The sequence below is a fragment of the Crinia signifera genome, chromosome 4 (assembly GCF_055691185.1).
Source record: "Crinia signifera chromosome 4, ASM5569118v1, whole genome shotgun sequence".
Classification (NCBI taxonomy): domain Eukaryota; kingdom Metazoa; phylum Chordata; class Amphibia; order Anura; family Myobatrachidae; genus Crinia; species Crinia signifera.
The window spans coordinates 218,476,191-218,501,557 of NC_139220.1; the positions used below are offsets into that span (position 1 = coordinate 218,476,191).

A 25,367-nucleotide genomic window follows, 5' to 3' on the forward strand; every position below is an offset into this window, starting at 1 on the left:
ATACAACCACCCCTAAACAAAAGCATATCTGATTTAGGCATATCCGGACATAATCAGACTTTTCTAAAAGTGTAGGTCTTATCATAACAAATTTAGTTTTCAAATATTGCTGCCGGTATGTTATTTAGGGGTGCAATAGGCATCACAAAACACTGATTTGGAAATAAAAACAAAAAGCTGATTATCTCCACATTCCAATCTCATCTCTTTACTTTTAGAATATTTGCAACCATTAATATGGTCCATGTTCTATAAATCAACTTTAATTTCAGGTTTTAGTGACTATTTAAATGATTGCAGATTTAAGAATCCCACAACCTCACCCCATGAAACTTAACACAAGTCAGAGGCCGGGTAACTGATGAATGCTTATGGAAGTTCATTTTAATTCACAGCACGGAAAAGATACATTCTTTACACACGTCTTTGGAAGTGTAAGATGAGCATTGCAGAAAGTTTCACAACATCCTATTGGATAAACTAGTACAAGCTGCCAATAGGCTTTGGAAAGTCAGCAAACCCTTTCAGTCTCTGATTTAGGCAATTGTACAATAAACAGCGATTGCTTCAGATACCCAGTAAGATGAAAATATACATTAAAAGTTTAACAAAACCTAAAAAAAAGAAAAAAGGAAATAAAAATATAATAGAGCATAATTGCTGCCACTGTACAAAGTAAATTTACAAATGGAAATTAGATAAAAAAATAAATACAGACTTAATTTCAGTCTCTCTGTAAATCCCTTCTTTCCAGATAGTAGTAGTGTCCAGTGTTCAATTACTGGGACTCCACATGCACTGCCTTGTACATCAGCAATACAGAGGCTGGTGTTGCTGGTACAACTGCCAGTCCCACGTGGTTCTATGGCATTCACAAATTCTGCACAAGCTTATTCCTTTCAGTTCCATTGTGGAACCCCTTTGTACCATCAGGACCCCGTGGAAGTCTCAGGACTCCAGGTGGAAGTCCATCGGCATTCTGTATTTTCCTTCCCAGCATTGGGCTACATGCCGGGCTTTTCTCCTGTGTGACCGTTTGAGCTTGCCTTCTCCGCTGGACCCAAGGACTGCTAGATGGTGTGATACTGCTATCTGATGAATACTCAGTAGACCTTAGGGAGCTTTCTGGGCTCATACCATCAACAAGTGGAGAATGCTTAACTCCTTTACGCTGCCCACAAGGACTACTCCAAGGGCTATTTCTGGGCGAGGCATTTGGACTCAAGTGATTGTTTGGGTAAGCAGAGGGGCTCAACTTATTGGTAGACTGAACCTTTCGGCCAATCATGGGGGAGTTTGGATTGCTATCAGGCTCAGATGTGCTGTAACCTGTGGACTCATCCCCAATATACTGAAGCTCCTCAACTCTCTTATTAAGAGATTTATTTTTGCGCAGATTCTTTGAGTCTTCTTCCTTGCTTCTGTCTTTCTGAATCTTTTTCTTTGGCGGCTTCATACCTATTAGAACAATCTTTATCCCATCATCTGTGTCATTTTCAACATTTAAGCTTTCATGTGCTTTAATGGCTGCCTCCACCTCTTCAAATTCTACAATTGCACAATCCTTGGTTCCAACCTGAGTGTAGCGACTGCTAAATCGTTTAACATCGGATGGTAGATCCCTACCAGGTTTAAGGATACGTATAGAGGAGATGCTGCCAAAACTACCAAAGTTCTTGAGGAGCTGCTCCATTATCTTTTCTTGCATCCCACCATTCTCCTGCTCCTTATTTAAACATTGCAGTTCCGGGATGAAGTGTAGGTCATACACCAGCAGCATCTTGCTGGGTAGATTCTCACTAGGAAACACAGGGACTGGAGTTTTTCGCCTTACTTTCCTGTTATCTTCATTAAGTTCAAGTATATCGGAATATTTCAGAGCGTATGCAGTTGTCCTCCAGTCACGAGTGAGATGTTTCACCTGGAGGGAACAAAATTTGGAATGTTATTGTAGGTAGCCCATCAACATCAATGACAATATATTTAATGCAAAACTTTAAAACATGAGGTGGGAACTAGTGTGTTGAAGGCCTAATGCTTAATGAGGCACTCTCATGTTTGGAACAATGTACTGTAAGTATTTTTATTTAAACCGGATTTGTGTTATATTTAAAATAAAAACAAAATGAATATTGATTCATTTAAATCAAGTTGAATAGTTCAACTATTGCTTATCACAGTATGGACACAGTGTTACTTCTCAACAGTACTCAAGTTGGGTACACACTACATGAGATTTGCAAATGATATGCCCCATAATGAGATCTCTATGTTATAGTGCATATCGTCTAGTCTAGTGTGTACCCACTACATCATTAATGATTCGCACTCCTGCGGATCATTAACAACCCCCCATATTGATCATGCAGTCAACTTTTGTCAATGACTATGTTCAGCAGGGGTACAGGTGAGGTCACTGAATAATATTGTTAATGATATTGTTCAGTGTGTATGCACTAGATCAGGCATGTCCAAACGATGGCTCTCCAGCTGTTGTGAAACTACAAGTCCCATCATGCCTTGCCACAGTTTTGCTATTATGAATGCTAAAACCATGGCAAGGCATGCTGGGATGTAGTTTCACAACAGCTGGAGGGCCACAGTTTGGACATACCTGCACTAGACCGTTTATCCAGTAGTACAGAGTATCATTCACTACATTGGCGACACTGTGAATCATATAGCATGTACCCAGCTTAAGACCGATCTTCGTTTCATCTACTGCTTGTTTCTGCTTACGCAGGTATAGTGAAAGTATAGGTATGGTTAATTCAGCCACCAAATTTCTATGTATAAGATTATACAATGCACTTATCCATTATTGTAGATAAGATACTCTGTGGGCCGTATTCAATGCGAATGCGAGTGGCCCGGCGAGGAGGAGGTTAAACGGCAGGGATCGCAGAAAACTAGCAATCCTCGTTGTTTAACCCCCGCACCGGCCGCTCTCCATATTCAACGTTCCGGGGGAATTCCCACAAACAGCGAAGCTCGCGGCTAATGCAGGGAGCCCGCTGCATTTAGCCACGAGTCTCGATGCTTCTGCGGCAAAATATGCTGATTCCCCTCGCTCCAAAAACAGAGCAAGGGTTCAGTTGAATACTGACAGCAAGCAGTGCTGCCTGCTCACCCTGTCACCGCTCGCCCCCGGCATTGAATACACCCCTAAATGTGGTTATACTTGTTCTGAATAATGAACAAACTACATTTAAAGATTATACTAGTATAACGTATGCTACATATTTGATCAAATCCCAGTTTGGGGTAAAAAAAACAAAAAAAAACTGTAAGTACATATTACAGGACCATACCCATATTACGGAATAAACACCCACACAAAAAAAAAAAACTGGTGTCAAATATTTACAATGACCACTACATATCTAATCCTTATATAAGATAAAAGGAATATTTGACTGCAGATGGACATCACTTCTATAGTTAAGGTGTCTTTATAGGTGCAATATTCACAATTATGAAGATCTATTTAGTAGGAACCAATGAAAGCTATGATGTAGTTCCTTAAGTTGCATACTGATGTGTACATTGAATTAGCCCACAAAAAAAAACAGCAATGCTTAAAGAGTATGTAAAGCAATGCCAACAAGTAAAATCCCAGAACATAAGAAGTCCTGCACAGAACAGAGGGCAGATGTATTAAGCCTGGGTGAAGTGATACAGTAGTGGTAGTTGATTGGCTGGTGCGTTGTCACCTTCCACTTTATCACTACTGTATCACTTCACTCAGGCTTAATACATCTGGCCCAAAATAACTTAGTGAATCAGAATTTTCTCTGTAAATGTAAATAAAAAAATTAGAAAGTTACTATTACAGACCTTTTTGAATGAGGTAAGTAGTTTAACACTGACAAATCCCATTTTATTTCTTCTCACATGTTTCAAGAGAAAGGCGTCTTTCTCCAGGTTCTCATCAGAGAGGTAGTACTCAATCTGTACAACAAGTTTCTGGATAAGTTCTGAGTCCGGGGGATTCCAGTTTTGGTCAAGCTCATCCCCGTCATTTTCTCCCCCGCTTGTGGCGGCTCCGCTGAAAGAGAGAATGGGATAAAGTTATTCTATATTCTGCCAGCATTTCTGTAGCCAGAGAAATTCTTGAAGGTTAAATCAATTTTATTCGGAATTACACATTCCTACACTTTATAGAGTACATGTAAGCTATGCAAGTATGCCACAACAATAGCACGAATACAAAATTCAACTTAAGGTGCCCATATACGTGCGGATGCGATGTGTGCTTTGAGATGCGCGCTCCCGCGGCATCTCATCGCATAGTTCAAAAAGTATGTGCCGAACATACTTTTTGTACTGTCTTTTTATCGCATGCACATGCGATGCTATATTACCACAAAAAGTATGGCAGTATCGGGACGTGTATGGGCACCTTTAACATGGAAATAGGGGAAAAAAAAAAAAAGTTTTCCAGCTTTTTCTATATTCTGTATGCAAGTTTGGAAAAACACCAAAATGTATCCAGAGGCATAGTACCATTCATATCAGATATTCCCAACCTGACTAATGTTACCAGTAATTTATACCCATACTAAATACTACAGAGCAGAATAGGCATGATAAATCCTACATGGCCATGAGGATATATGATATTATATCCTATAGATTTTAAGCTTGCAAGCAGGGCCCTCCTACCTTTTGACTGTCTGTAAATACCCTGTTTGTTGTATCACTGGGGCAGATGTACTAACCCCCCCCCCCCCCCTTTGCGCTTCTGCAATAACGTCCCGCTTCTCCTGCATAACGAGGAGAAGCGGGCACTCGTTATGGGGAGATGTATTAACATTAACGGCTCTCCTTATCGGCTCCCTCGCCGCCCCGCACATGCGCACTCGCCATCGGCCCCCCTGCCCGGCTTACTGGGCATGCGCGAGATCGCGCAAAAACCGCGAGATCTCCAGCGCAGCCCGAGCCAGAAGCAGGGCTAGGGTTGTCCCCACAGTGGGGGATAGGACAACGCTAGCCCTGAGCTGGCGAAGCAGCCGGGGCGAATTAACGCCTTGAAGGCTGTTGATACATCGCCCCGGCCGCTAATCCCTGGGGGGGATTGCAGGGACAGCCCCGCCGAGCGTAACTCGTCGGGCTGTCACTAGCGCACGTTAGGTGCGCTAGTAATACATTAGGGATGGACGTAATCCCCCCCAGTTAACCAGCGTTAAGTGCATTTTTGCACTTAACGCTGGTTGATACATCTGCCCCACTGTCTCCTTTGTATAGCGCGACGGAATATGCTGAATATAAGAAACTGTTAATAAATATTCTAGACAAACATTAATGCATGGCTTCCTTGAATACTACAGAAATATTTAACAACTAAAATGAAGCACTTACAGAACAGAGTGCTATCTATAGTCAGACTATTATTAGAAATACCTTTAAAGGCGTTTGAATGAAATACCAGATCAGTATTTTGTACAGACTTCCCAGTATTATTACAAAAACACAAGATATTAGGCAATTTGTATTAAGGATTTTATAACTATTTGGAATACATACATTCTGCAAGTATCTAGTGTTTAATACATATTATTATTAGGAAATGCTGTATTTAAGGCAAAGTTATACTTAAATGTAAATGGATATTAAGGACAAATCCAAAACAGATTGGTTTTCATCAGTAACCAAATCACAGTCAGTGAAGCCAGGCACAGACACATACAGGAATTCCCACACTACCATATGCACTTTGATTAAATGTCTACATTAGGGATGAAAAAAAATTACTAAGGTTAGTATTGTAAAATTTGCCACCTACTGTATTTCAAGCCCTATAACAGACTTGCATAAAATAGTAGCACATTTGTAAGTGTTTATGTAAGCATCTAACAAGGAAGAGATAGAAAACCACCTTTATGCTGCTATTAACTCAGCAGTAACAGACTAGCTAACTTCCTACATTTCTGGTTTTCCTCCAAGCTCTCAGCTTACAAGATGAAGCAACTAATCTGCTGTCTGGAGGCTACAGTGCTGCATGAGAGAGGTGGAAGATTTTTTTCCCAGCATTCTGGCGGTGGGGATACCGGTGGCATCCTAACTACCGCCAGCAGACCAGCACCAGAATTCTGACTGCCAAGATGCCAAACACAAGTGCACAGAAGGTTTTAATTGGTTTTCAGTCGACTCATTAGGTTGAAATGTATTGGGTTGACCACAATGTCGACATGGCTTAGGTCGACACCTGAAATAGGTGGACATGGCTAAGGTCAACAGGTTTGGAAGGTCGACAAGCCTTAGGTCGCCAATGGGAAGGTCGACAGTCAAAAAGGTTGACTCAAAGGTTTTTCACTTTTTTTGAGAAGACATGTGCCACCAGGCCGTATTTCATACTCTACCATCCACTAGGGGGTGGCGTGAGAATAGAATAGTGGGCTGAGTGCAGCGAGGCACCGTGCCCGAAGCCTAGTGAGCAGAGCGAGCCATGCCAGGGGACAGTGTCCATTTATCTATTTACAGTGTCTTATATAGCGCAGCACGTTCCATTACGCTTTACAATTGGAAACAACAGCGATTAAACACACTGGGTAGTAACAAACCGACAGAGGTAGGAGGGCCCTGCTCACAAGCTTACAATGTCTACTATGTCAACATTTTGGGAAAAAATTTGAAAAACCCATGTCGACCTTCCCACTGTTGACCTAATGCTTGTGTCCCCCTACCAACCCTGTTCACCTTAGCCATGTCGACCTAATGACCCATACCTGTTTTAAGTAAATAAGTAGAATCTGATGCTATGGCAACATCCCCATCTTCAATAAAACTCCCATCTTGGTAAATAAACCCCTTAAAAGGGAGGGTTAGGCTGCAAGGTTGGGAGCTAGGTGTAGGCGGTAGAATATGGGTGCAGGAAAGGAGGGTTGGGGTATGTGTGTGTGTGTGTTTGTGTGTTTGTGTGTGTGTGTAGGGGGGTGGGGGGGGGGGGGGTAGGGGGTGTCAAGGCAGGGGGAAGGCAAGTACACTTGCATGACCCCTGTCGGAAATTGCCTCCTTCAGGATGCTGGCATCTGTGTATTCTGAACGTCAGCATCCCCTCTGTAGACATTTGAATGTATTGCACACCACCAAATGGAACACGTAAAAAGTTTGTAGACTTTAGGACAACAACTTGCAGTAGATGGCTCTTGTATGGCTAATTCTCTGCTGTTTACAACAAGGTACAGACAGATCCCAAATAAGATAGTCAGTGACAGCTCTGATTTAGGGAATAGACATTGAACGCTGTTCAGTGCTGGGAATACTCCGATTTACAGATGGAGCCACTGCCATCTATCTCTATAATTGGATTAAGTGAGTAATAGGATTACTCTGCTAATCCCCTACTCTATTGTTCTATGTATTGTATTGCAGCTGAGAACAATAGGATAGCAATGGCTAGCCATCCTGAACATGGGTCTTCAAACTGTGGCCCTTCAGATGTTGTGAAACTACATGTTCCAACATGCATTGCCACATTTTTTCCTATAAGAGCATGCCAAAACTGTCAAGGCATGCTGGGTCATGTAGTTCCACAACATCTGGAGGGCCACAGTTTGAAGACCCAAAACATATGACCCGTTGTCTGCTGTGGTGTTTCTAGCACAGGTCTGGTTTGCATATTAGTGCTGATATACAGACCACACTGTGCTAGAAGCACTACAGCAGACAGCATCACCCCAGGCAGGGAAGAGGAACTGCATGGGTTTTCAAAGATAGCGGGTGCTAGAATGAACACGAAATAAAGTAAGATACAATCAGGATTATATGGCATCCAAATGTAATTAGTATCTTTTTGGGGAGTGTGGCTTGAAAGGTCTACAGTGTCAACATGCAAACATGGTCGGCATATGCAAAAGGTTTTTCTAAATTTTCATTCACCCTCCAATTAGTGTAGCATATACCTTCGCTCACCATACTTTCGGGCCTGGAGCCTCACCTTTACCTATTGTAGTCCAGTTGGATGGTAAATAATGAAATAGTCCCCCGAAAACGAAACTTAAAAAAAGAAAAAAAAAAATTGAAAAACTCACTTTGTCTTTTTCAAGTTCCGACCATTATCAGGTCGACTTTTTGTCTGTATCGATCTATAACTTGCAGACCTTTCAACCGCTCAGTGGGGCAGATGTATGAACGGTCGTTATGGGGGAGAAGGGGTATTAGCGCACGTTATGTGCGCTGATACCGCTTCTCCCCCATGTATGAAGCAGCCAGCGTGCGGTACAGGACAGAGGCGCTATGCGCCCCTGTCCATATCGGCGCTGCTATCAAAATGATAGCAGGCCGAATGTATGAACGGTCAGCATCGCTGACCGTTCCGCACGAAGCCGGGTTTGGCTTCGCCAGCATCAGGCTGGCGAAGCCCTATCTAAACAGCAGGGACAGCGCTGTCCCTGCTGTTAGGTCTGGGCTGCGCTGGGGATCTCGCGTGAACAGCGAGATCCCGCGCATGCCCAGTGCGGCCGGCCGGGGGACAGGAGATAGCGCATCAGTATTAACTGATGCGCTATCTCCAGAAAGAGACATCGCTGAAGGGGGGAGTTAACGCTCCCCCGCTTCGGCAGACAAGATGTTAATACATCTTGTCGATGTCCCTTCCTGCTTCGCCTCGCTATTGAGGCGAAGCAGGAAGTATCATAGCGGCGCGATAAGCGCTGCTATGACACATCTGCCCCATTGTTTCATATTACGAGACCCGAGAATGAAACATGGCACGTCTGTATTCTGATAGTGGGGCAGATGTATGATCCGTCGTTATGGGGGAGAAGGGGTATCAGCGCACGTTATGTGCACTGATACCGCTTCTCCCCCATGTATGATCGTGCCGGGATGCGGTAATGGACAGGGGCGCTATGCGCCCCTGTCCATATCGGCGCTGCTATCAAAATAATAGCAGTCCGAATGTATGAACGGTCAGCATCGCTGACCGTTCCGCACGAAGCCGGGTTTGGCTTCGCCAGCATCAGGCTGGCGAAGCCCTATCTAAACAGCAGGGACAGCGCTGTCCCTGCTGTTAGGTCTGGGCAGCGCTGGGGATCTCGCGTGAACAGCGAGATCCCGCGCATGCCCAGTGCGGCCGGCCGGGGGACAGGCGATAGCGCATCAGTATTAACTGATGCGCTATCTCCAGAAAGGGACATCGCTGAAGGGGGGAGTTAACGCTCCCCCGCTTCGGCAGACAAGATGTTAATACATCTTGTTGATGTCCCTTCCTGCTTCGCCTCGCTATTGAGGCGAAGCAGGAAGTATCATAGCAGCGCGATAAGCGCTGCTATGATACATCTGCCCCAGTGTGAGAAGGTTACGGACATGCACAGTCCATGTAAAGACTTGTTAGCTAGAAAGACCAGGGTTATTATCTAAACACCCATTTAGCGCATTCCTTTCACAAAATATGCTTTAATGTCTTTGAAATACTACTAAATAGTTACTAAGTACATGCCTATTGCTACACTGTATTATCAGCATTCTCTCATTGTAGCACAGTGTGCCTGCAGAACTGCATTGTAACAACCAAAGAAGAAGACCAACAGAAGCATACGAGAAAGAATTTATGGCTGTCTGTGTACAACTAATAAAAAATGCACTAAAGATTGCTCTCATAAGCCATACTAACAATTCCTAGGTTTTTTAAATTCCCCAACACATTTCCTTAACTTTAAAACCGGATAAAGAAATGCATTGGGTTAAAAGCTATTTGACATGCCAATCTTTGCATTGTCAGAATACTTTCCTTGGTCCCTTCAGGCCAATCTCCTAAGCATTTGGCACACTCACTACAGTATAGATCCGAATGCCATTCTGCAGCTACATTTCTTCAGTTCATGCATTGATTTTAAAGGTGCACAGTAGCCTTAAGCCCCATATACACTAGGCCAGTGATGGCTAACCTTGACACTTCAGCTGTTGAACTACACATCCCAGCATGCCCTGCTACAGTTTTACTGTTTGGCCATGCTAAAACTGATGCAGGGCATGCTGGGATGTGTAGTTCAACAACAGCTGGAGTGTCAAAGTTAGCCATCACTGCACTAGGCGATACGGTTGACAAGAGCACTTAAAAGGGATTCTGAGCGATAACATTCATAATATAGTCTAGTGTGGACACTATGCGCGCTCCCACACATCGTTAGAATGATATCTACTGAATATGTAAGTCAATTTGACAATATAGCCAAACAACCAACATGTTCAGCAGGTCCCGATGACATCAGAGGCCGATACCATTCAATGTGTACAGACAATATTGGCCGCCCGCGACCGAAATGGTTAACTATGATAAATCAGCATATGGTGGTATAGGACAGTACATAACTGCACCAAATGTTGTACAGCATAAGTGATGACAAACCAGAACATGAGCTAAAAATGGATCATGCAATGTCCACAATTATGGGCCGCATGCAAATCTCCTTTTTATTATTTCTGTATGAAAGCATTTTAATTAATTGTTACACATACAATGGAACTGGCGTACCACCTAAAGGCCTCATGTTTAACCCAGGCATTCCCAACCTTGGTCATCAAGGCACACTAAAAGTGCATACACACTGACCGATATATCGGCCGTTTTAATTAAAAACAGGAGATATATCGATGCACCATCGGTCAGTGTGTACGAGAGTGTCATTTACACATATATCGCGTCGGCTGTTCAACACAGCCAAAGCATCTAAAGATATATTGGAGCATTTTTATGTGTGTATGGGCAAACCACCAGCAGTCGCATTCAAATGCGCCTGCCCAGTCGTGATGTCACTCCTGACGAATCGGGCAGTGTGAATAGATGACAATCGGTCTGTAAATAGATAGATCGGGCGCAATATATTTGAGAACAACGTCATCCACATATATATCACTTGTACACACTGGCCAATGGTGTAGATATATATTGGCCTTGCAATACAAATATATATATATATATATATATATATATATATATATATATATATATATATATATATATATATATATTGGAATAGCCGGCACTCCTCTGCTTTGTGATATAATGGCGCCCGGTGCCTTCCCAAGCACTAGCCCGACTGGGTTGGCAAATATAACTGGAAGATTGGCGGCACTCGGACGACTTGAAATAACTGAAGACCACACAGGTTCAAGATCTTTCGAGATTTAATCCTGATGACGAGATTAAATCTCGAAAGATCTTGAATGTGTGGGGCTGATATCTCAAGCATCTTGTGTGTTTGTGCGGCATAAGATGCATGAGATGACGCAATCAATGAGATTTTTACATTGGAATCAATGTAAAAAGGCCCCAAAACCCCAATTTTAATTGCTAACCCCCCCTCATGGGTGAAATGGCCCCCCCATTGTTAACGCCAACCCGAAGCGTGGCGAGCACAGCGAGTCCGCGAGGGGCGGCGGTACGCGTCCTCCGACCTTTTCATACCCCCACTATCCAAGTCGGCGTGGAGTTGATTTTATATAGTGTGGCGAGCGCAGCGAGCCACCGAGCCCCGCGAGGGGACGTGGAATACATGGAAAGTAGTCCGTGTCCGCTCGCCACACTATATAAAATCAACTCCACGCCGACGTGGATAGTGGGGGTATGAAAAGGTCAGAGGACGCGTACCGCCGCCCCTCGCGGGCTCGCTGCACGCACCACGATTCGGGTTGGCGTCGATAGTGCTGGTGGCGTTAACAATGGTTATTGGGGGCTCACGATTTTTTATCTCATGAATCTTATGGATGCATAAGATCCATGAGATTAAAAAAATCGGGTCCATCGCGTTGATTGTATGCCTTAAGTACCTTAAACTTAAGGCATACAATCAATTAGACGGGCGCCGTGCTAGGAAAGCTATATATATATATATATATATATATATATATATATATATATATATATATATATATATATATATATATATATATATATATATATATATATATATATATATATATATATATATATATAGTACAGGAGGTTGGCACTCTGGATAACAGAAAAATGGTTGATTGCCGCGGTGCCTTCCAGAGGAATAATATACAATAGAGTTTCTCCTAACACTGTGAGCCAGGGGCTGGCTGTGATGGGAAAAGAAGAGGCAGCACTCTGCGGGCTTTGTCAAAACACGATCAAAGTGTATTAAGGCATAGAGACGGACAACGTTTCAAAACCCGAAGGTTTTTTCCTCAGGTCCACAAATAACAAAAGTAACAGGTTGACAAAAAACACCTGTTACTTTTGTTATTTGTGGACCTGAGGAAAAAACCTTCGGGTTTTGAAACGTTGTCCATCTCTATGCCTTAATACACTTTGATCGTGTTTTGACAAAGCCCGCAGAGTGCTGCCTCTTTTTCCCATCACAACCAGCCAGCCCCTGGCTCACAGTGTTAGGAGAAACTCTATTTATATATATATATATATATATATATATATATATATATATATATATATATATATATATATATATATATATATATATATATATATATATATATATATATATATATATATATATATACATACATACATACACATATATATATATATATACACATATACACACACACATACATACACATACATATACACACACACACACACACACACACACACACACACACACACACACACACACACCTTGAGTACAGGTGACTTAATTAGTACCATTCTGATGAGTTATTCAGATTTTGCCATCTATGCTGAGGCCTGGATATCACTAAAACCTGCACTGATATTTCAAATTTTCTTACACCCCCTGAACACTGTTCTATGAGGACAAAAAAAATTGCATATGGGTGTGGTATAGCATGTTGGCAAAAGCCTAGGTCGACCTACTGACTGTCAGCCATGTGGATACCATTGCATACCATTGTCTCAAGACAAATTGCTCTTATATGCATAGTAAAATTCCAAACCAAAAAAGACAATATCACAGAGCAAAAAAGTAAACACATAGCTAGTAGATCTGCTCAAAGCCGCACAGTGCCTTAGGTCTGGACTACGGCTTTTTTCCCAAAAAATTTTTTATAGAGACATTGCATATGTGTACAGTACATAACATACAAATTGTTGTATATGGCATGCTATTCATGTACTATGCCTCTTTAATTTTGCAGTTAAGCCATTAAAGGGCCTCAGATTACACTTGTCATTAAGTCTGTAAGCATCACCTGGGTAAATTTGGTACACATCTGCTAAACACACACCTCTATCTGTTGGAAGGACAAATTATCAAGCTGCTGACTTCCCAGGTAACGGTAATTAGTCAGTTGCGAAATCTGCCTAACATTTAACATCGCACTCCGTGCCAGGAAATACTGCAGTAAACAGTGTAAAACCTTCCACACATCTTCACAGCCCCCACCTCCTCTACGGCTCAATGTTTCCATGTGTATAAAGGAAGATTTGAACTACAGCCTGAATCGCAAGCCAAAAACATACAGCTGTAGGGCAAAGCTTACACCCCACTCTAGCCTTTACAAAGCAACATACAGTATGTTCAACATGGATCTATTAGAGTATACAAATGGAGCTGCTCTCAAAGGAGTAATAGAACCACCAATCACCGCCCCTCAATGGTCTTCGCCAGCTCCCCATGTTTGCCCCCACTCCCTGCCAGTCTCCCTGAAGCAGAGATGGGCAGGGAAGCCGCTCTCTGCCACCTTGCTGACGGGGACATCCCTGTCAGATTGGGGCTGACAGGCGCTCCATCTGTAGATGTACCACACTGAGGGGTAGATGTATTAAGCAGTGATAAGGGAGAAGCAATAAAGTGCCTGATACTTTATCACTGGCCAATCAGCTTGTAACTGTCCCTTTTTAAACCCAGCCTGTAACTTAACAGTCAGGAGCTGATTGGCCAGTGATAAAGTACCAGGTACTTTATCACTGCTTCATAAATCTACCCCTGATTCATATGCACAACTGCAGCAATGATCCAAAACATACATATACACAATAATACTGTATACCAAGCAATTAGGAGTATGTTTAGAATACCTGGCCTTATCAAGTCTGCTGTAGTCATCATCACTGCAGCTTCCTCCTTCCATTACATTCTCATCAGCACATATAATGATCTGGCCTAAATGATTTCCAATACCATAGCACTCAATTCCTGGAAAACTTGCAAAGCCTAAATCAACCTCAAGAAGATTTCCAGCTGGGCTCTGAGGTTCGATGTTTGGCCATCCCACAGGTACAGATCCGATTTCATCACCAGGTACTAATGGCAGCCACATATCTGCTTCAGTAGGTCTACTAAAATTAATAGATGCTACCGATTCTTCCAGATAGCCTAAGAGGCTGTCCAGTACCTCATCAGTCTGGCATTCACCCTCTGCCAATAAGGAATCTCGTACAGGTTCAAACACAGACACCAAGTCTTCCTCAAAGGCTTGCTCAATATCTGAATACACTTCAGATTCTAGCGGGCTGTCCGGAATGAACTCTAATCCAGCAGGATTACACATTCCCAAAAAATAGGTGCCTGGTTCTTGTACTTTAAGTGAAGCGTCCAGACTGCTATCAAAAAATACATTTTGTTTTAATGTTGGAGGCTCCAGTTCCTTTGAACTGTCTGAAAGCTCAATTGTGGAGTCAGATATTGTAGAGGGGCCACATCCCATTTCAGGATTATCACAATCAGCAACCAAAATCTCTGCATCTGGCTGCTTCAGATCACCCATCTGGTCTAAGGGCTTTGGAAACCCTAAGGTGCTCAATAAGGACTGCAGCAGAGATAAAGAACAAAAATGCCAGTCCATAGATTGCCAGACTGCCCAGAACCCAGTGCTAAATCCCCAGGAAACAGACACTGGCCCAACCTGAGGCCTAGGACCATAAACAGGTCCACTTGCAACTTGATTTTCTTTCCCACCACAGTACAGGGACACCTTTTTCTTTCCACACAAACACCTAAAACACTTCCCCTCACTGCTTTTGCCAGGCCATAATAACTCTTGAATAGGGAAAGGCAAAAGGATTAAGAAGAAGCGAATAAATGTATTAATTAACTGACGCATCTTCTGTAGGGCCCTATGTGCTCTTCTCCACACTGACCACAGTCAAAGTCTGATCAAGCAAATGGGCTCAGCTCCTCCTCACTCTCTGCTTTATATAACTTAAGCTGTTTAACCCCTTTGGGCAGGACTTTTCCATCTCAAGTCTCTGGGCAAGTGAGAATCCCTGATTAATCCCAGGTGTATATGGATCAGCATTTGTGCTGCTTTGTGAGTTGGAGAGGGGAGCTGTGTATAGTGCAGATTCTGATCCTATAAGAACAGTCTGTACTCCGTATAAGAAAGGTAAATGGTCTCAGATATTTAATGTTCTCTCAATATGGTATATATTTTGTATTGACACAGTGTTAATCATCAGCTATAATGCATTTGTAATTGCAGTATTTTTATAAAACAAACTTGTATAAGACTTGTAAGACTGTGCTAATGTAGTCAGTTGGTGGAAATGTAAAGTGTTTATAAAAAGTGAACTGTATGAATTATCTTTTGCAATTCCACTCTCAACAGTCCTGTCTCTATACAAGTGTGTAAGTGCATGCACATATAACCATAATCATTATACAGTAATGCTTACATTCTCTATAGACCTTTAGAGACATTTCTGAATGATACTATAATGGAGTCTTGGTCAGTGGCTCCCAAATGCAGTCTCAAGGCACCTCAACAGTCCAGGTTTTTCAGGATATCCATGCTTTAGGCACAGGTGACTTAATTAGTACTTCAGTCAGTTTGATTATACCAGCTGTGCACAATCGGGTATATCCCTATATCTCAGGTATGGCCTTACAGCTGTTGTGAAATTACACATCCCAGCATGCCTTGCCATAGTTTTAGCATTCCCTAATAGTAAAACTATGGCAAGGCATGCTGGGACTTGTAGTTTCACAACAGCTGGATGGCCATAGTTTTGGAAATGCCTGCTATAACTGGACTGTTTGGGTGCCTTGATGACTATATTTGGGATATATAAGTCCTCACACTGTCTTCTCCAAGACCTCGTCCAAGTGTAACATCTATTAACCCCTTGAGTGATGTTTTTTTTTATCACGGCAGGTTTGTCCTGCCCCAGAAACACCCACCACAGAACTTAGGGACAGCCCTGCCCCTGTTGCTCACCGCCCAGTCCCGACTCCCCACTCCGGATTTCCAGGGTTCCCCCGGCTGCTGCCCCAGGCGCCATTCACAACAGTAACCATGCATGTTCGGGGCAGCTTGGGCGCCCGAACTCCCGAGCAGCCCCCAGCCTGCCTACCGCCAGCGCTTGTTCACTTCTGTGAATGGCAGTGGTAGGGGAGCCCCAGCGTACGAAAGCCGGGGTGGGGAGTGATGGAGTCGGCACTTGCTGGAGGTGCGGTGGTCTATTATGACAAGCATATATAGTAGCATGTTTGTCCTTTTTATGTTTTCCATTTTAAAACTAGTTGTACCTAATATGAAACAATAAAATAATTGCTGGGTACACACCTAAAGATTTATCTGTCCAATCTGTCTGGTTGGAACAAAAATCTGTGAAAACAGACCATGGTTGTTCAGACAAATTGGTTAAATCCATTTGATTAAACAAATTATTCCAAACAATTGGGCAGATGTATTAAGCCTGGCGAAGAGATAAAGTGGAACGAGATAACGCACCAGCCAATCAACTATCATATTTCAAACATAGCTGATTGGCTGGTGCATTATCTCCTTCCACTCTTCGCCCTGGCTTAATACATCTGCCCCAATGTTTCTTATGCTTTTCCAGATTTTGGGAGCAAACTGTTTATCATTTGCTCCCATATTACCAGATTTTTGTTCACACCACACAGATTGGACAGATAATTCTTTAGGCATGTACTCAGCTTGATTTGTGGCACAAACATCAACCATGTGATAAATATCCCTGATATGCAAATATATTGTCATGCAGCTAGCTGCATCTAATGGTAAATACTAAAACAGCCTATACCAGTGTTTTTCAACCACTGTGCCGTGGCACACTAGTGTGCCTTGAGCTGTTCTCAAGTGTGCCCCCAGATCTAGAGATGCCCAAACCAGTTTACAGCCACCACCAGTTCAACTGTTATTTACTGGTCTCTTCTTTTCATGTAAAGGGCCAATGTGTTTTATTTCTGTTACCTGTGGGGACCAGTGTGATTGTTTTTTATATGGGGCCAATAGGATTGTTTTTTTTTCCTGTGGGGGCCTATGTGTTTTGCCCTGTGGGGATCTCATGGTGTTCTCATGGCAATTTTAAAATCTTATTTAGTGTGCCGCAAGGTAAAAAGGTTGAAAATCACTGGTCTATACTGTAGCTGCTGTTTGTGTGCCAACATAAAGAATAACCATACATTCTCCCATTAATGAGACATTTTTTTTTTTTCAAATAAGGGTTACCTCATTTTACACTATCTTGGCATAGGACTAGGGGGGCTTAGTACACATTGGAAAATGATAAAGAACCAACCAATCGGCTACTGTACTGACATGTTTCAAACACAGGGGGAAACCGAATGGGTATAAATGCACGTATTCATACCCATTCAGCGTAAAATATGGCTGGTAAATTAGCTTCAGCTTATTTATATATGGCAAGCGCAGCAGAATTCTAGTGCAAGGATACCTACCTGGTCCTCTCCTTCAGGGAGAAAATGCTCTGTTCCTGGACTTCCCAGGTAATGTACGATTGCCATCACCTGTGGGGAGCTAGGTAATTGATAAGAAAGGTGTTTCACCACAGGTGATGGTAATCATATATTACCAAGGAAGTCCAACAGAGCATTTTCTCCCTGATGGTGAGAGTCAGGTAGGCAACCATGGATTATCTAGTGCAGTGGTTCCCAACCCTGGTCCTCAAGTACCCCCAACAGTGCACGTTTTCCAGGTCTCCACACAGAATCACAGGTGACATAATTAGCTCCACCTGTGGATCTTTTAAAATGTGTCTGAATAATGAGTGCACCTGCAGGGTGACTTGGAAAACGCGTACTGTTGGGGGTACTTGAGGACCAGGGTTGGGAACCATTGATCATTCTAGTGTATGAATTTGTACACTGAACCTGGCCGTATATGGCCATGCGTTCTATGTTGGCGTGCTCATTTACTATCATTCGTAATGCTAAATTCGGCCGGTAAATCAGCAGAAATAACGACTGAAAAATACTAATTTCTAAGGAGTATTTGGCTGAAGCCTGCACGGATCAGTCAGATCCGTGCGATGCTTCTGTGTAAAAAATAGAAAAATATATATATAGTTTTAAATGGAATGGGGACCCCCCCCCCCACAAGGATAACCAGCCCCAGGCTCATTGAGCCAGCCATTGTTTCATAAATACAATTGGAAAGAATCAAATTGGGTCTCCTGTATTTCTATAAAAAGGCTCTTTTTTTTAAATAAACATGGAATTAAATGCATATTTCAATTACTATAGGAGTATTATCTCCCCACTCAGTTCCAGGCAAAGTACAGATGGAGCGCCTCTGATCCTTGGCCGGGGATCGCCAGCATGTCTCCGCTGGTGATCACCGGCGCAGAGGAGCTCCATCTGACTGGGATGCACGTGCGTCCCAGTTTCAGGACGGCGCTGCTGCGGGTCCCTGTCCGTCTCCACTTCAGGAAGACGGGAAGGGATATGGGGGGGGGGCAGGCAGTGGGCGGCAAGGGACACCGGGGGAGGCGGCGGGCAAAGCTCCATAGCCATGGGGCGCACTCAAGCGTCTCGTGTGCGCACACCCCTGGCGAGAGCAGGCTGCTGGTGGGGGCTGGCGATCCCCTGCAAGGAAGAGGCCGACTCCATCTGTAACATTAAGGGCCAGCACTAAACTTCAAAAGTGATCAAATGGAGAGTGATTAAACAACCAGCCAATCAGCTCCTGCCTGACATTTTTCAAAACACAGTCTATGACATGGCAGGTAGGAGCTGATTGGCTGGCTGTTTAGCACTCTCTGTTTTATCACTTTTGAAGCTTAGTGCATCTGGCCTTGTCTCTTTAATTCCTTGCCTTAACTATTTATAATACCTGATAAAAAGCTGCAATTTATGGGGCCTAGTTCAGATGTGGACAGATTAGCTATTGCTGCTTACATGGAAGCAGCAGCGTTCTGAGTTTTATCCTATGATATAGTACCAGATCAACTGTGACACCAATCGGCTAGCTATGGGACTGTGTAAACCAGGTCAAAGCATGATTAATGTGGTTGGTCAGCCCTGGACAGGTCATTGGGGACCCCCTCAATACAGGGGAACCCTGGCCTGGGCTGAAGCCTGGGGCTGTCCCCACCACCACTGGGCTGTGGGTGGTGGGCTGATGTTGAAAAATAGGTGTAAAAGTAAAATTGTAAAAATAAATAAATAATTGTGTTCTGTAGGTCAACATAATTTTTTCAGGGTTTTTGCTATCTATGTCTACATATGTAACAGTGAAAAACCCCATGTCGACCTACACCCATGTCGACCTAGACCCATCTCAACCTTTCTGCATGTCAACATAATGACCGTATCCTGATCCACAGAGGTATTTGTTTATTTGCTAATAAGGGTACTAGTTAACATGCATGTTCTTGGGCAGGCTTTATAATCTTCTTCCTTCAGTTCTAATAAAAATAAACACTATGTTTCTGTAAGGTAAAGATTAATGTTTCACACAAAATAACCCATGATTGGCTTACCCAAATAATGCCTACAAAAAGTGGTCCAAAGGGGCCACCAGCGCTGATATGTGCTGCATTTGCTGGAGCATTATTAGACTTGCAGGGTGTCTGCCTGGACTTTCTAAAGCAGGCATGTCCAACCTATGCCCCTCCAGCTGTTGTGAAACTACAAGTCCCATCATGCCTTGCCACAGTTTTGCTATTAGGGAATGCTAAAGCTATGGCATGGCATGCTGGGATGTGTAGTTTCACAACAGCTGGAGGGCCATAGTTTGGCTATGCCTGGTCTAAAGAAAGGTCTGATTAATGCTGCTGCAATGACACTGACAGCAGTCACACGTCCCTAGTTACAGCCCTGGATGGGTGACTATAAGTTCTGTGCATGCAATGCAGGATAAATTACAGTGCACTTGAATTCAATTTTGAATCATATTCTTTTTTGGGAATTTCCAATGCTGGGTGGGCTGAGGATTGTTAATCCTTCCAACTCACAGAACATTGGGCGAGATGTAAGAAAGTGCGCTATGAGGGGGAAGGGGTATCCGCGCACGTTATGTACACTTGCACTTATACCGCTTTTCCCCATGTAAGAAGGAGCCGGTGTGTGCTAAATTACGGGGCGCTTAATGATAGCCGGCCGATATGCAGGGCAAATGTATGATGCGCTGTCTGCTCCAGGACACATCGTGGGAGGGGGGAGTTTGCACCCCTTCGCTTTGGTGGACAAGGTGTTAATACATCTTATCGATGTCACTTCCTGCTTTGCCTCATTAATGAGGCAAAACAGGAAGTGTTATAGAGGTCCAATAAACACCGGCTATAAAACATCTGGCCCCTGATGAGCATGAAGATGACGATGATAATTTGTTATCTTCTGATGGGTGCTGTTCTGGGGAGTTAAGAACTGAGCATTACTTGCTGTCATCACCTCTAATCCCACCCACTTCATTAACAAACGTGTTGTTTTAACAGCGTACTGTTCTTTCTGGAGTTCTTGGAAACTCACTGAGGAGGGAGTAGTGCGAGAGATTAATTTAACCTGTTCGTTGCTGACCACATGATGGATATGGCTATACTATCTTCTGGTGAGTGCTGGCATGGAAGAGGAATAGAAAAGTAGTTCCTTTTAAATCTGACCACAGTATCAAAATCTTATTACACGTGTAAGAACAGGACTATGGTAACACAGCCAAACAACTTTAACTTGGAAAAAATAAAATATGAAAATACTCACTCCTCATTCCTATTGAACTGGACAGCCATGGTTCACTTCATTTAATTAGACCGCTTTACTCAACCCATTATGTCAATATGACTTTGCATTTCTACAACAGGCTATTCCGTCACAGATTATCAGTGCGCAAGAGAGACACAAATCTGATTATCTGTTACCTAGCAACAGATTCCACTTCATCTGCTGTGTTGGTTCTAGTCTCCCATCGTTATCCCTCAAGACAATTCATTTGCTAAATTATAGGTGTCTTTTTGTTTGTCACAGAACACCAGCTGTAAAAACTGGGCCAAACAAAGCAACTGGGGGATCTGTCACTGTAAAAACTGGATTCAATCTTTACAACAGCTTTGCATCAAGGATCGTCAAGTGCCGGAGACCATAGTGACTAGTCCATATTTATTATATAGGGAAACCTAGTCTGTATATAAAGAGGGATTTTTTCACTTTGTTAATTCTGTAATCATATTTTATCTGAATATTTTCAAGAAGCTCTCTGCCTTCAGATAACTTTAATTGGTACTTGTGTAGTTTCACAGCGCCACTTACAAAGTCAGCGTAGTGTCCCTGTCAGCATCAGCATCGTGTTCCCGCAGTCAGCTTGTGTCTGCGACTGTGTTTACATTCGCGGCTAACCGGAGCTTACGCAGTTAGCGTAGTCAGTCATCGTTACGTAGTAAGCGTAGTCAGTCAGCGTTGTGTCACCGTTTATTACATTGTGTGGGTTATGGCTGCCGGCGCGTCCTCCCAACCTGTTCATATCCCACTATCCACGTCGGCGTGGAGTTGATCTTATAAAGTGTGGTGAGCGCAGTGAGCCACCGAGTCCGAAGCATGTCGAGTGGACGCGGATTACTTGATGTGTATTCCGCGTCCCCTCGCTGAGCTCGCAGCGCTTCAGGCTCATTTTTCCACATCCCCACGCGGGGCTCGTTGCGCTCACCATGCTTCAGGCGCGGTGGCTCGCCACACTTTATATAATCAACTCCATGCCAAAGTGGATAGTGGGGGGAGGCATTTGCCAGTATGTAACATGGAGCACTGGCAAATGCGTCCTTTATTGGGCATTTGTGCCTGCACTCCCCCCCCCCCCCTTTGTGCATGAGACGCACACGCGACCGAACCCTTAACCCTGACCGTCTCCTTGAAGCAGACACGGGCTGCGTTGCCGTACACTGCCCGCACGAATTACAGAGACGCACTTGCGTATGAAACGCTTGTGTGGCCCAGGCAGATGGAGCGCCTCTCCACCGGTGTCCGCCAGCGCAGGGGATCTGGCGTTTACCGGAGCTGTGTGAGAGGCGCTCACTAGGCTTGCTGGGGACAGAGCTGCAGCTCGCGGGGACAGTACGGTGACTACGATGCCTGACGGGGACACTACGCCGACTACGCAGGGCTGCCGTGGGGACACTACGCTGGGCTGCCATTGGCCCACGCTAACAACGTAGCGTAGCATGGCGCCATGAAACTACACAAGTACCCTTTAATTTTTGCAACTTTTACCAAAATAATATTGTTTGTTTTCGATCTTCTGTTGTATAATCCTTGGATATAAAACAAAGATAAAAAGAAAACTATAATAAAGATGGCAGAACTATATAATGCACCAGGAAGTGGAAATAAATCTCTCTTCCCAGGGGCGTATTAAGAGAGGAGGAGGCCTGCATGCATTGGGAGTGCTCTGTTGCTCAGACCCTACTGTGCATGTTTCAATCTCTGCTGCGCTGTGGAGTCTGAGCACTCCGATTCCACTGTGCATGCTCAGATCGCCATAAAAATGGCCGCTGCACCTTTTTCCAGGTGATTTCTACAGCGCATCTGCCGTGGGACTCCAGAGGGTAAGTATGGGTGCAGTGTACGTGACGTGGGCCCTCCTGGGACTCGGGAGCTTGTGTGCACCACGCACACTGCACCCATTACAGATACGGCACTGCCTCTCCCTGATGATATAAACGCAATGCAGAAGGAAGCCACAAATATATATATAAAGGTAGAAACCATTTATCCTGAGAAATACCTTAACCTGCTTCTCTGCACATGCTCTATTAATATGCATTGGGTCTAATGCAGCATGGACCACTAATTAGAGAAAAAGCAGTTGCCTGCGCTCAAAAAGTCGCTTTCCAGAACGAAATAACCTTTCCCTTGCACAAGCATTGGAATACAGAGAGTAAGAAAGGGATAGCGCACCAATGTGTTCATGCATCCGATATAAATGTAGCAGTCCAGATATGGGATTACTGAGACAACCCACCTGTGGAGAAATATCTCCAATTTATCACAGTACACTGTACATACAATGTATTTATTAGTGTCACTCAATGTGACTGTCAGTGGTTCACCCCAGAGCCATAAAATGACAATATATTTAAGCTATTCCAAGAGAGGAAATAAAGAGAAAGGGCTGATAGGGGGCACTCACAGGGTGAGATTTAATAGGATGAGAGATTCAGAAAGTGAGAGATTTTGTGAGAATTCTCCATTTTTTTTTTTAAAGCGGCAATCATTTGCACTTCAAAATCAAACTGGTTTTGCAGTGTAAATGATTGCCGCTTTAAAAAAACTAGAGAATTCTCACAAAATCTCTCACTTTCTGAATATCTCATCCTATTAAATCTCACCCTCCATCTCAGTAATTGGATGGCACTGTGGCTATTATTGAGCATAAAAATTAACTTTTATTATTTTGTTCTAAAATACATTGACTTCTCCTACATGTTACAGTATGTATTACACATTACGAAAATATAAAAAGATAGACCTATTGCGCTTCTAGACAGCTTCATTGACTAAAAGTGAAGGTGACTGTCATATAACCAATTTGTTGTGTCTAAGAATTCGGATGCAATGAAGTTTATATCATGGGTAACCAGTTATACATTACACACAATATATGCATGTTGGCCCACACAATCAAATTTGGATAACAGCAAACCTCAAATTGTAAGTTATGGTTATAAATAAGTCTTTGGGGTATAAGGGGAGAGGAGTGTTATATAGGGCCAGTTCTTAGCTGGGAGAACTCGCTTCTGCTGTTCACCCATATTATCCTAAGATAGCGGATGGGGAATGAGAAAGTGGTATTCCCAAGAGCTGACCAAAAGTAGAGTAAGTGGTGTGCATGACAGGACAAGGACTAGCACAAGATACATGCGCATTAAGGAAACATCACTCACCATTGCAAATTCGCAACGGTGTGCATGGACCAGTATAAGGTTTAGTGTGTATGAACCATATACCTGTGAACAGCGTCATTCACAGATACAGTATATTGTGTCGAGTGTGCAATACAGCCGATGGACGATATATCTAAAGATATATCAGCGAACTGTGCTGTGTGTACGAGCAATTTGCCGACCACTCATACAGCCATGCCAGGAGCCGCCGATGTATTACAGCTCAGTAAGTGGGCATCAGTCCTGATGTATCGGGCAGCCGCTGTCCGATCTGATCTGCAGATATATGTACTAGTGTTTACCCAGCTATACAATTCTGTCAGCATAGAATATAAATTGGTTATTATCGTTAATGTTGATTTTACTCTTTTGTTTTTATAAAGTGTTTTATATAACAGTAAACAAAAAAACCTTCAGATTTTTAAATATTTAGAAACTGAGCAAAACAATTTTAATAAAAATGGAATTGTGAATACAAATACTGGATTTTACTGGGACAGATGAGCAAACTAACCAAGGCTGTGTTTAAACACTGCAAATAGGTTTCACATTTGGTTGGTCATTCTCCATTCTACCTCTGCGCAGGAGGTGACTGGCGGTACCAACATTGATTTTTAGGACTTTATCTTCCTTTAAATACCTAGAATTGACAAGACAGTGCAGGGAAACTGAAATGTTCTTGAGCACAAATAACCTTATGAGCATGATTCATTTAACTGTGAAGGTCGTGATGTGGTGTCCTGAAAAGTATATTTGGAACAGCAACATCATAGATTTTCCTTGTATTTCACATATGCCATACGCTAGGGAACGGCTGATGTTGCTGGTACCATAATACGCATCGTTGCGCGTAGCCGACCATCATCTGGATGTTCGCAGCACAAGGTCTAATTCATTCGGTGTAGGATCATTAGAAGTAGTAAGCATACTGACAATACATAATAATATTCTCATATTATGGAGTACCACATTATACATTTAAATACTGCGCTCTGTGATAATTTCATTTCAAAGCGCTGATACTCCTTTTTCTTTTGTGCGTGGTAATGAGAAATTACTTTGTTACAAAATCAAAAGCCATCCAGCAATCCGTCTGGAATATTAGGACAATACTTATGCTAATAGTATGAGGCACATAAAAGGAAAAGCATTAGGAGTATCCGAGATCTGAAAGAAAAATATCGCAGAGAACATTTCATAGCGGGATTTGTCATTCAGTACATTAAATACTACTGCAATGACTTTTCTCTACATAGGGCCTGATTCATACGTGTTTGTTAGGATGCCTGTAATCGCAGCCTAGCGAACAGGTAAACTCCTCCCACTGCGCGAATACCCA

General features: G+C 43.1%; 1 protein-coding gene across 2 annotated transcripts in view; it reads right to left on the minus strand.

Annotated features, from left to right (window-relative positions):
- Positions 1-355: 355 nt before the first annotated feature.
- The window catches only part of LARP6 (La ribonucleoprotein 6, translational regulator), a 41,395-nt gene continuing 16,383 nt past the window's right edge, over positions 356-25,367 (minus strand). Inside the window, exons 1-3 of one of the 2 annotated variants that reach the window (XM_083183799.1) lie at positions 13,970-15,063; positions 3,838-4,048; positions 356-1,921 (exon numbers count right to left, since the gene is read on the minus strand). In XM_083183799.1, coding sequence (XP_083039925.1) covers positions 872-1,921; positions 3,838-4,048; positions 13,970-14,994 — 2,286 coding nt within the window. In that variant the 5' untranslated portion in view covers positions 14,995-15,063 and the 3' untranslated portion in view covers positions 356-871. Of the gene's footprint in view, positions 1,922-3,837; positions 4,049-13,969; positions 15,064-25,367 lie in introns of those variants that run through there. The other variant, XM_083183800.1, reaches the window with a different exon arrangement.